Raw genomic sequence first — 12201 nt, forward strand, 5'->3', positions numbered from 1 at the left:
CCAAAGGAGTAGGAAAATGTTGCATATACCCAATGTTACATATTGATTGTAGAGGTTTCTACAATTAATCATTTTAAAAGAAGTTATATTTTACTTTTATATATTAACATAATAGAGTAAAAAGCCATTCAAATGATTACTGTATATTTGACAGTCTACCAAGCATAATGATAGATTAGTGTGAGTGATTTTAAAAATATATATATTATTGGCAGTTCAGGTAAGAAGTTTTTTGTTTTTGCTTTTCCTAAGATGCTGCTGCATTTGTATGTTATTTTCCAGATTTCTAGGCAAGTTGTTTTCTGTAGTACTAAATTCAAATGACTAATTTAAAATTATCTACTAAAATCTGTGACAAATTTATTATTATATTTTTGTTTATTAAATCTTTTCTTTCTTTTTCAGCAAATAGTAGTGATAGTGAAGAACTTTCAGCTGGTGAAAGTGTAACTAAGAGTCAGCCAGTCAAATCAGTTTCCACTGGAATGAAGTCTCATAGTACCAAATCTCCCGCAAGGACTCAGTCTCCAGGAAAATGTGGAAAGAATGGTGATAAGGATCCTGATCTCAAGGAGCCCAGTAATCGATTACCCAAAGTTTACAAATGGAGTTTTCAGATGTGTAAGTGACATGTTAAATTGACAAGCATACAGACTTCATCCTAGTAACTTGTTTTGTTTTGTTGTTTTTTGAGACGGAGTCTCACTCTGTTGCCAGACTGGAGTGCAGTGGTAAGATCTTGGCTCACTATGATCTCCAGCCTCCTGGGTTCAAGCCATCCTCCTGCCTCAGCCTCCCAAGTAGCTGGGATTATAGGCAAGCGCCACCACACCCAGCTAATTTTTTTGTGTTTTTAGTAGAGACAGGGTTTCACCATGTTGGCCAGGATGGTCTCCATTTCCTGACCTCATGATCCGCCCACCTCGGCCTCACAAAGTGCTGGGATTACAGGCATAAGCCACCGCGCCAGCCTTTTTTTTTTTTGAGACAGAGTGTGTCACCCAGGCTAGAGTGCAGTGCAGTGGCACAGTCTCTGCTCACTGCAGTCTCCCTGGTTCAAATGATTCTCCTGCCTCAACCTCCTTAGTAGTTGGGATTACAGATGCCCACCACCACACCTGGCTAATTTTGTTGTTGTATTTTTAGTGGACACAAGGTTTCACCATGTTGGCCAGGCTGGTCTCGAACTCCTGACCTCAGACCTCAGGTGATCCTCCCGCCTCAGCCTCTCAAAGTGCTGGGATTTCGGGCATGAGCCACCATGCCCAGCCCCAATTCTAGTAACTCTTCATGCTGATACTCTGAAAAAGAGACTCTAGCAAACTTAATAGATGTATTAATGAATTGCAATGTATAGACCTTATTTGGATCCTGATTTGAATGAATAAATAGGTTAAAGAAAAATTTTAAGGCAGTTGAGGCAAATGTCAACACTGACTAGATATTTCTGATACGACATAGGTAATTTGATTTAAAATTATCTGGTGTTAGGGGTCAGGAATGGATAGAGGTGCAGATGATACGAGTTTTGCCATAAATTGATGATTACTGAAGCTGGATGATGAGTACATGGGGTTCACTATCCTTCTGTCTATACTTTTGTATATGTGAGAAAACTTCATAAATCTTCATTTAAAAAAAGATATATATATGTATATGTGTGTGTATTTTAAATAGAGACAAGGTCTCACTATGTTGCCCAGGCTAGTCTTGAACTCTTAAGCTCAAGACTGAGCTGATCCTCCCAACTCTGCTTCCCAAAGTGCTAGTATTACAAGTGTGAGCCACCACACCAGCCAATATGTATATTTTAAAAATACTACTCTAGAGTTTTTCACACAAGGAAATACCTTAAGTATTCTTAGGAGATTGAAGATTGCTTTAGAGCTTTTTAAAATTACCTTCTAATTTAATGTTTCACACACTCTTTAAAAAAACCTAAAAAATAACAGAGAACAGAAGAGAAAAATTTATCCACAGTGTTGTTACTCAAAAAATGTGTACAATTTAGCATTTTGCTGTCTTTCCAGGTTTTTTGTTTTGTTTTTATATTTTTGTTTTTTTAGACAGAGTCTCACTCTATTGCCCAGGCTGGAGTGCAGTGGCAGGATCTGGGCTCACTCCAACCTCCACCTCACGAATTCAAGCGATTCTCCTGTCCCAGCCTACCAAATAGCTGAGATTACAGGCACCCGCCACCATGCCTGGCTAATTTTTGTATTTTTAGTTGAGATAGGGTTTCACCATCTTGGCCAGGCTAGTATTGAACTCCTGACCTCGTGATCTGCCCGCCTCGGCCTCCCAAAGTGCTAGGATTACAGGTGTGAACCACCGCACCCGGTCCCAGTTTTATTTTTCAGTGTGATTGGTGGTGATACTATATATGGTGGTGATACTATATATGGATGTGGATATATGTAGATCTTAAGGTGTTTAATTCTGTACATATTCATTCAACAAATATTGTGCATTTATTATGTGCCAGGCATTGTTCTAGGCTAGATAAAAAATTTGGAAAACAAATATTTTAGAAGCCTTAGTTTTTTAGTTTATCTGCCTCAACCTTATTCAACAACCATGTTCTGTGTTCTCTATATGTTAAAATTTTCTTCAAAAACGTCTATTAATGAAAGCTTTAAATTTATAGCGGACCTGGAAAATATGACAAGTGCTGAACGTATCACAATTCTTCAAGAAAAGCTTCAAGAAATCAGAAAACATTATCTGTCATTAAAATCTGAAGTAGCTTCCATTGATCGGAGGAGAAAGCGTTTAAAGAAGAAAGAGAGAGAAAGTAAGTGTTTTTACTTTACTTTTGTTTATTTATTTATTTTGAGATGGAGTTTCGCTCTTGTTGCCAGGCTGGAGTGCAATGGTGCAATCTCGGCTCACTGCAACCTCCACCTCCTGGGTTCAAGCAGTTCTCCTACCTCAGCTTCCCAAGTAGCTGGAATTACAGGTGTGCGCCACCAAGCCCATCTGATTTTGTATTCTTAGGTAGAGGCAGGGTTTCGCCAGGTCAATCAGGCTGGTCTCTAACTCTTGACCTCAGGTGATCTACCTGTCTTGTCCTCCCAAAGTGCTAGGATTACAGGTGTGAGCCACAGTGCCCCGTCAGTATTTTTACTTTATTTAAACATAAACCAGAATTTCTCACTCTGCAGTTAGACTGCCATGACTTTATATCTATCTATTTTCAGGCAAATTCTTTAATTTCTTTGTCTTATTTTCCTCATCTCTAAAGTGAAATAAATTGTCTCAAATAAAAACATTTATTTCAGATCATAATATTCACTTTCATAGAGTTTATACTCTACTAAAAACATCCTAATAAGATAATTTCAGATATTGAAAGCACCATGAAGAAAATACAGTGATGTTAAGGCAGTGATTGGATGGGTTACTTTAGATTACAAATGGTCAGCATATTTTTGTTGACACCTGAATGACACGAGGAAGTGAGATAAATTAAAATCTGGGAGGAGGCCGGTCACAGTGGCTCACGCCTATAATCCCAGCACTTTGGGAGGCCGAGGTGGGTGGATTGCGTGAGGTCAGGAGGTCGAGACCAGCCTGGCCAACATAGTGAAACCCTGTCTCTACTAAAAATACAAAAAATTAACTGTGCGTTGTGGCAGGCGCCTGTAATCCCAGCTGCTTGGGAGGCTGAGGCAGGAGAATTGCTTGAACCCAGGAGGCAGATGTTGCAGTGAACCAAGATCATGCCATTGCACTCCAGCCTGGGCAACAAGAGCTAAACTGTTTCAAAAAAAAAAAAAAAAAAGACATCTATCCAGAAACTCCTTCTAAACAGTGTTTTGTAAATATAGTCACCACAAATTCTTTATAATGAATGCTTTTGCTAAATAGAGCCTCTCTACTGGGTTAGCATTAAAAGTCAGTTCCTAAATACTATTTTAAGAAAAATCCATAGAAAAATGCTTATCCTGCTTACCAAAGAAATGCAAATAAAATAAGGTATCATTCTTTTTTTTTGGAGATGGAATTTCACTCAGTTGCCCAGGCTGGAGTGCAGTGGCGCGATCTCAGCTCACTGCAACCCCTGCCTCCCGGGTTCAAGTGATTTTCCTGCCTCAGCCTCCCGAGTGGCTGGGATTGATTACAAGCGTGCCGCCACGCCCGGCAAGTTTTTGTATTTTTAGTAGAGACGGGGTTTCACCATATTGGCCAGGATGCAGGATGGGCTCGATCTCTTGACTTCCTGATCTACCCGCTTGGGTCTCCCAAAGTGCTGGGATTACAGGCGTGAGCCACTGCGCCCGGCCCAAATAAGGTATCATTCTTACCAAAAAAATTAAAACCAATGCAGGAACAGTATAGTGAAATTCATATAAGTTGTGAGTTGTAAATATAGTAGAATACTACTCAACTTTGAAAAGAAAAAGATCTGTATGTACTGATATGGTACAATCTCTTAAAATGTATTGTTTAATAAAAAGACACTGAACTGTGCTTCCACTTGTGTTTTGTTTTTGTGTTTGTTTTTTTTTTTCTTTTTTTGAGACGGAGTCTCAGTCAGTCACCAGGCTGGAGTGCAGTGGCGCGATGTCGGCTCACTGCAGTCTCAGCCTTCCGGTTCAAGCGATTCTCCTGCCTCAGCCTCCCGAGTAGCTGGGACTACAGGTGCGTGCCGCCATGCCCAGCTAATTTTTGTATTATTATTATTATTATTATTATTATTATTATTATTATTGAGACGGAGTCTTGCTCTGTCGCCCAGGCTGGAGTGCAGTGGTGCGATCTCGACTCACTGCAAGCTCTACCTCCCGGGTTGATGCCATTCTCCTGCCTCAGCCTCACAAGTAGTTGGGACTACAGGCGCCTGCCACCACGCCCGGCTAATATTTTGTATTTTTAGTAGAGACTGAGTTTCACGGTGTTAGCCAGGATGGTCTCGATCTCCTGACCTGGTGATCCGCCTGCCTCGGCCTCGCAGGGTGCTGGGATTACAGGCGTGAGCCACCGTGCCCGGCCTCCATTTGTGTTTTTAAAGGTGTTGGTGTATCTACATATTTTAAATTTGTATATTATATCTCTAGATTCTAGAGGTAAAATTCCTGTAGAACAGGGGTTGCAAACATTTTCTATAAAGAGACAATAAATACGTTAGGCTTTGTGGGCCATATGGTCTCTGTAGAAACTACTTATCTCTGCCATGCTAAGTGTGAAATCTCCCATAGGCAATATGTAAACAAATAGGCATGCTGTGTTCCAATGCAATTTTCTTTCCAAAGACAAGTAAGCTAGATTTGCCCCGGGGTGGTTTTTTGCCAGCTTTTCTTCTAGAGTTATAATGAATATGAAGCAACTGGTAACAATGGGGAGGGGAATTTGGGTGATTAGGAGGTTCCTGGATGAGAGGGACATTTACTTTTCTATCTTATTACCCCTGTACTGAATGAATTTTTTAAATCTGTGCATGTATTTAAAAATATTATTTTATTAATACTAATTTATAATAATGAGAGAGGCCGAGCATGGTGGCTCACGCCAGTAATTCCAGCACTTTGGGAGGCCGAGGCAGGCAGATCACCTGAGGTCAGGAGTTTGAGACCAGCCTGGCCAACATGGCGAAACCCCATCTCTACTAAAAATATAAAAATTAGCTGGACATGGATGTGCATGCCTGTAATCCCAGCTACTCAGGAAACTGAGACAGGAGAATTGCTTGAACCCGGGAGGCAAAGGTTGCAGTGAGCCGATATTGCACTGCTGCAGGCCAGCCTGGGCAATAGAGCAAGACCCCATCTCAAAAAAAAAAAAAAAAAAGAAAGAAAGAAAAAGGAGGCTGAAGCAGGAGAATGGCGTGAACATGGAAGGCAGAGCTTGCAGTGAGCCGAGATCGCACCGCTGCACTCCAGCCTGGGCGACAGAGCGAGACTCCGTCTCAAAAAAAAACAAACAGGCCAGGCGTGGTGGCTCACGCCTGTAATCCCAGCACTTTCGGAGGCCGAGACAGGTGGATTACGAGGTCAGGAGATCGAGACCATCCTGGCTAACATGGTGAAACCCCATCTCTACTAAAAATACAAAAAAATTAGCTGGGCGTGGTGGCAGGCGCCTGTAGTCCCAGCTACTGGGGAGGCTGAGGCAGGAGAATGGCATGAACTCGGGAGGCAGAGCGTGCAGTGAGCCAAGATTGCGCCACTGCACTCCAGCCTGGGCGACAGAGCAAGACCCTGTCTCAAAAAAAAAAAAAAAAACCGAAAAAAGGAAACAATGAGAGACTTTCTCTGATGAAAATAACTAATGTGTTATTTGCCTTGTAAACCTAGTGGAGGAGAATGCAACAGTTGAGCTATGCACTGTTTTGGTCCAATTTGAAGAAGCAATTAAGCCTCCCATTCTCGTCACCATTTACATGTACAAGAAAACTCCCAAGTACAGAAAGATGGAGGAATTAGGAGGGGATAAAAGATTTTTGAATGGATTGCAGATTTTTCCTGTTTTGATACTTGTTTCACTATTACAAAAAGTGTATTCTATATTTTATTTCTGTGTCTTGTAGACTAGGCACAGTTCTTTCCCTCTTTGACCCATGCAGGAGCCTTCCCTGGTCTGTCCTTTTCATTACTTCTGTAGTTGGGCACTGTCTAGCTTCTTGAGCTACACTAGCTTTTCCTTTCTTTACATTGTGGTACTGTGAGAACTGACCACTGTTGTTGTAAGCTAAATGATTTTGGAGAATATAACGGAATTTTAGTTCAGAGGACTAGTATTTTCTTTCTGTCTATTGTTGAACATACATTTTTATTAAGCTCTTGGTTTGGTCTCCCTTTTCCTTAGGTGCTGCTACATCCTCATCCTCTTCTTCACCTTCATCCAGTTCCATAACAGCTGCTGTTATGTTAACTTTAGCTGAACCATCAATGTCCAGCGCATCACAAAATGGAATGTCAGTTGAGTGCAGGTGACAGCAGGACTTGCTAAAGCACTTTGCACTTAATGGCTGTTGAGGGCCACTTTTTTTTTATACTGCACAGTGGCACAAAAAAATATCAGACAAGCACTATTTTATATTTAAAAATTGTTTCTTGACAAGCTGACTTGGCACTTAAGTGCACTTTTTTATGAAGAAAAAGTACAATGAACTGCTTTTCCTCAAGCAATAATTGTTTCCAACTTGTCTGGGAATTGTGTGTCTGGTAACTTGAAGGCCTTCCACTGTGGCAAATGGAGGCTTTTCACTGCCTGTAGAGACAATACAGTAAGCATAGTTAAGGGGTGGGTCCGAACATGTTAAGATAACTTACTGTATATGTATTCCCTTGTATTTTGTTAAAGCTGGAACATTTGATATTTTTCCATTTATTTATGAAAAAATATGAACCTATTTTCATTTGTACAAGGTAATTGTTTTTTAAAGCAAGTCACCTTAGGGTGGCTTTAATTGTATAAGTCAAGCACATGTAATAAATTCAAAACCTGCAGTTAACAGGATATCAGACATCAATCCTGGTAACCAAATATTAAAGATTCTCTTTAAAATAAAAAGACTGAACATGTTTACAGGTTTGAATTAGGCTAAAAGGTCTTGCAGTGGCTTTTCATGCCCCTTCAAATTGGAATGGAACTACTGTACTTTGCCATTTTTCTATAAATCAGTATTTTTTTTTAATTTTGATATAATACATTGTGTGAAAAAAGAAAATGGCTAATAAACTGTATTAAATCTTAAACAATGTATAAAGATTGTACTTAGCCAGTTCAAAGTGTATATTTATTCATAATGAATTATAACAGTTATATTTTTGTGTTTTCTTGTAAATGTTTCTTTTCCCTTAAATACAGATAATTCATTTGTATTGCTTATTTTATTATGAGCTACAACAAAAAGACTTCAGGAACAAGTAATGTATTAGTATGGTTGAAGATTGTTGATATGAACTGTCTCAAAAGGATGGTGGTTATTTTAAATATAAATAGCTAATGGGGGTGGTAGGCCTTTAAAATTAAATGCCTTGTATAGAATCCAAAATGAATGCAAAATTGTTTTCACTTGTATTGACTTTATGTTGTATGATTCCAATCTCTGTTCTGTTTGGCACTTGTATTTAATTCTTCACCTTTGTAAGACATTTGTATATTGCGGATGTGTTCATTGAAGCTATTTAATACCTGGCACTGTTAATACACAGTACTTTATTGTACAGACTGTTTTACTGTTTTAATTGTAGTTCTGTGTACTTTTTTTGAATGGGGCTGGCATGTTTTATTTGTTTCTGGCAATACGACATGTGAGAATTTCAATGCGTTTTGTTGTAGATGCTAACGTGTCAGAATCCTTTACATTCAACTTTTCTAAGAAAAGCTTTTTCAGTCTTGTAGTGTGTGCTTACAGTAACTAATTTTGTTGAAAATGGTTTCAAGTTATTCAAATTTGTACAGGACTGTAAAGATTTGTTGACAGCAAAATGTTGAAGAAAAAGCTTATAGAATAAAAGCTATAAAGTATATATTAGGATCTGCAAACAATGAAGAATTATGTAATATATTGTACAAATGTAAGCAAAGGCTCTGAAATAAAATGCCATAGTTTGTGAATCCTTGATTTTTGTTTCTAAAAGATTTAGTAATTTTAGTTCATTTCTGTATGTGATGACTGACTGGAACATACATATCCAGCATGTATTATCACGGGATTAATTGATACACAAAAAAGGGAAGAGTCTACCTATGAAAATTAAAAGTCTTAACCAGATAAGGAATGTATTAGACATTCTTTTTTTTTTGGACATGGAGTCTTGCTCTGTCACCCAGGCTAGAGTGCAGTGGCGCAATCTCAGCTCACTGCAACCTCCACCTCCTGGGTTCAAGCAATTCTCTAGCTTTAGCCTTCACGTAGCTGGGATTATAGGTACCTGCCAGCACACCTGGCTAATTTTTGTATTTTTTAGCAGAGACGGTGTTTCACCATACTGGTCAGGCTGGTCAAACTCCTGACCTCATGTGATCCACCCACCTTGGCCTCCCAGTGTGCTGGGATTACAGGCATGAGCCACTGCACCCGACCTAGGCATTCTTTTATCTTTGCATACACTATTTTGCTTGAGTCTGAATTTAAATATTTTTCTTACCACTTGGAGAATTGTCCAAATTAGAAAATTATTATTTTTTTATTTAACACTTGAAACCATTACCAGCAGCTTTTAAAAAATTTTTAATTTAGACCCTTCGGGGTCTTTTATACTTCAGTGTGTTCTATTGCACATTGCAATCATCTGGACATTGTTAAAAGTATATTCAGTACTCACACCCCACTCCCAAGGAGTTATATTTAATTGGTTGGGGGTAGTACCTGGATGTTGATCTTTAATTTTTAAGGGTCTCCAGTGGTACTAATATGCATCTGGGTTGAGAAACACTGCTTTGCTGCAGACTTTTAAAAATCCATAATCTAGTTTTTTTTGGCCCCACTTATTGGACTTTCTACCAAAAGAAAACCTTTCTTTAATACAAAGGCCAGGCTCAATACCTGTAATCCCAGCACTTTGGGAGGTTGAGGCGGGTGGATCACCTGAGGTCAGGACAAAACCAGCCTGACCAACATGGTGAAACCCTGTCTCTACTAAAAATGCAAAATTAGCTGTTCATGGTGGCACATGCCTGTAATCCCAGCTACTAGGGAGGCTGAGGCAGGAGAATCACTTGAACCCGGGAGGTGGAGGTTGCAGTGAGCCGAGATTGCACCATTGCACTCCAGCCTGGGCAACAAGATCAAAACTCAGTCTCAAAAAAAAAAAAAAAAGAGAAAGGAAATAAACTTTTTTAAGGCCTAGAAAGCTCAAATACATATTTTTTAAAGTATCTTTGTGGTGGCCCTTTATTTTCACAAAAATTAGTTTAAGGGATGATCTTTTAAATCTGTGGAACGATGCTTCCCAAAATGAATTCCTAGAATACTGCTCCCTGGAAATGCTCTGGGAATTTATAACCAAATATATTTTGGGAAACCTATGTATAGCACATTCTTTTCTTAGAGAACCACAGTGTTTGCATATTAAAAACTTTGAGAGAAGGCCTGTGAAGAGATACCTGCCTAAATAACTTCCTTTACCCTACTGTTTTCAATCCTACCTAATCATGAAACCCTGTTTTTTGAGGAGCTTTTAATATCATGTACTGAGTATGTTATAGAAACAGTGCTGAATAGGGGAATTGTTCCAAATTTTGTTGGAGTCGAGATTAATACCTTTGTGCCTCTGTCTCACCTGCCTTCTTGTTCTACTTCCTAGCTTCTTAAGAGGGTTTGAGGATTTTATTGCATTAGTAGAATTGACCTATGTCTACTTCTGGTCACTTAAACTAGACTTTACTAAGTTAGTTTACAATTAACATATTAAGATGGTATGTTTTTCTTTTTTTTTTTTCTTTTTCTTTTTTTGAGAAGGAGTCTTGCTCTGTTGCCCAAGGCTGGAGTGCAGTGGCACAATCTTGGCTCACTGCAACCTCCACCTCCCAGGTTCAAGTGATTCTCCTACCTCAGCCTCCCGAGTAGCTAGAACTACAGGCACGCATGTCACCACACCCGGCTAATTTTTGTATTTTTAGTAGAGGGGGTGTTTCACTGTGTTAGCCAGGATGGGCTCGATCTCTTGACCTCATGATCTGCCCGCCTCAGCCTCCCAAAGTGTTGGGATTACAGGTGTGAGCCACCACACCCGGCCAAGATGATAGGTTTCTTAACGGTGTTCTCTAAAATGTTTTTTTTTTTTTTTTCCTACTGAAAAAACTTTAGAGTGGGGTCTTGTTAATTCCTTTTGTTTTGTTTTGTTTTAGACAGAATCTCGCTCTGTTGCCCAGGCTGGAGTGCAATGGCGCAGTCTCGGCTCACTGCAACCTCTGCCTCCCGGGTTCAAGCGATTCTCCTGCATCAGCCTCCCGACTAGCTGGGATTACAGGCGACCATCACTACGCCCAGCTAATTTTTGTATTTTTAGTAGAGATAGGGTTTCACCATGTTGGCCAGGCTGGTCTGAAAATCCTGACCTAAGATGATCCACCCACCTCGGCCTCCCAAAGTGCTGAGATTACAGGCGTGACCCACTGCACCCGGCCTCCTTTTGTTTTTTTGTGACGGAGTTTTGCTCTTGTTGCCAGACTGGAGTGCAAATGGTGCAGTTGTGGATCTGAAACTCCTGGGCTTGCATTCCTTCCGCCTTGGTCTCCCAAAGTGCTGGGATTATAGGCGTGAGCCACCTTGCCCCACCATGTCCTCATATTTCAAACTCTCAAAGCGGTCAGTGATCTCTAAATGGTTAAAAACAGCACTGAATGGCAATGAAGATAATTTTAAAACTATCTCCAACCACAACTTCTTTCGTAGTCTGTTTTCTTATGTAAGTATCTGCTACCTAGCTGGGTGTGGTGGGTCATACCTGTAATCCCAGCAAGCTGGGAGGTCAAGGCGAGAGGATCATCTGAGGTGGGGAGTTCGAGACCAGCCTGACCAACATGGAGAAACCCTGTCTCTACTAAAAATATAAAATTAGCCAGGCGTGGTGGCACATGCCTGTAATCCCAACTACTCGGGAGGCTGAGGCAGGAGAATCGCTTGAACCCGGGAAGTGGAGGTTGCAATGAGCCAAGATCAGGCGCGGAGCACAAAGGTGCCCCTATAATTTGTTTTCTGTAGAGAGGAAGTCTCGCTAGATCGACCAGGCTGGTTTCAGACTCCTAGTCCTCACGCATTACTCCTGCTTCGGCCTCCAAATGTGTTGGGATTACAGGCGAGCCACCGCGCCTGGCTGCAAAGAAAACACTGTCTAAGTTAGACAGTATCTGAGCTAGGCCTTTAAGGATGGGCATTATTTTGCATAAGGGGAAAGAGGAGGGCAATTACAACAGAGGGGACAAGAATAACAACTGTAGAGGCGGTGGAAAAAGCAGGCTAGAATGTCAGGGGCTGGAGGGAGATGAGTCTGGGAAGACGGGCTGAGAACACCTTGAAGAGTTTTGAATGCCAAGTATCTACTTTTCCAGGGCCGTATTACAATCTTTCGAATTTGTATGTTGACGTGACTCGTTAGAGGTGTGGTCTTTATTTTGGAATAATGTCATGTTTCAGAAAAGTTGCAAGAAGAGTACAAAGAACTCTTTGTACTCTTAACAGCGACTAGCCAGTTGTAAACACCCCACTGCGTTCACCCCCAACCTCATTTCTTGCCAACCCTCCCTCCT

The 12201-nt window shown here is 40.4% G+C and overlaps 1 protein-coding gene across 7 annotated transcripts in view; it reads left to right on the forward strand.

The window, feature by feature from the left end:
- ARID4B (AT-rich interaction domain 4B) overlaps positions 1-8572 on the forward strand; it is a 167318-nt gene extending 158746 nt beyond the window's left edge. For all 7 annotated transcript variants that reach the window (XR_013416007.1, XR_013416006.1, XM_077998447.1 and 4 more), the window contains 3 exons: positions 406-621; positions 2648-2794; positions 6808-8572. Coding sequence is in view for 5 of the 7 variants with exons in the window: in XM_077998447.1 (XP_077854573.1) it covers positions 406-621; positions 2648-2794; positions 6808-6935 (491 nt within the window). In the remaining 2 variants the exon portion in view is untranslated. The remainder of the gene's footprint in view (positions 1-405; positions 622-2647; positions 2795-6807) is intronic.
- Positions 8573-12201: the final 3629 nt, after the last annotated feature.

The sequence above is a fragment of the Macaca mulatta genome, chromosome 1 (genome assembly GCF_049350105.2).
Source record: "Macaca mulatta isolate MMU2019108-1 chromosome 1, T2T-MMU8v2.0, whole genome shotgun sequence".
Classification (NCBI taxonomy): Eukaryota; Metazoa; Chordata; class Mammalia; order Primates; family Cercopithecidae; genus Macaca; species Macaca mulatta.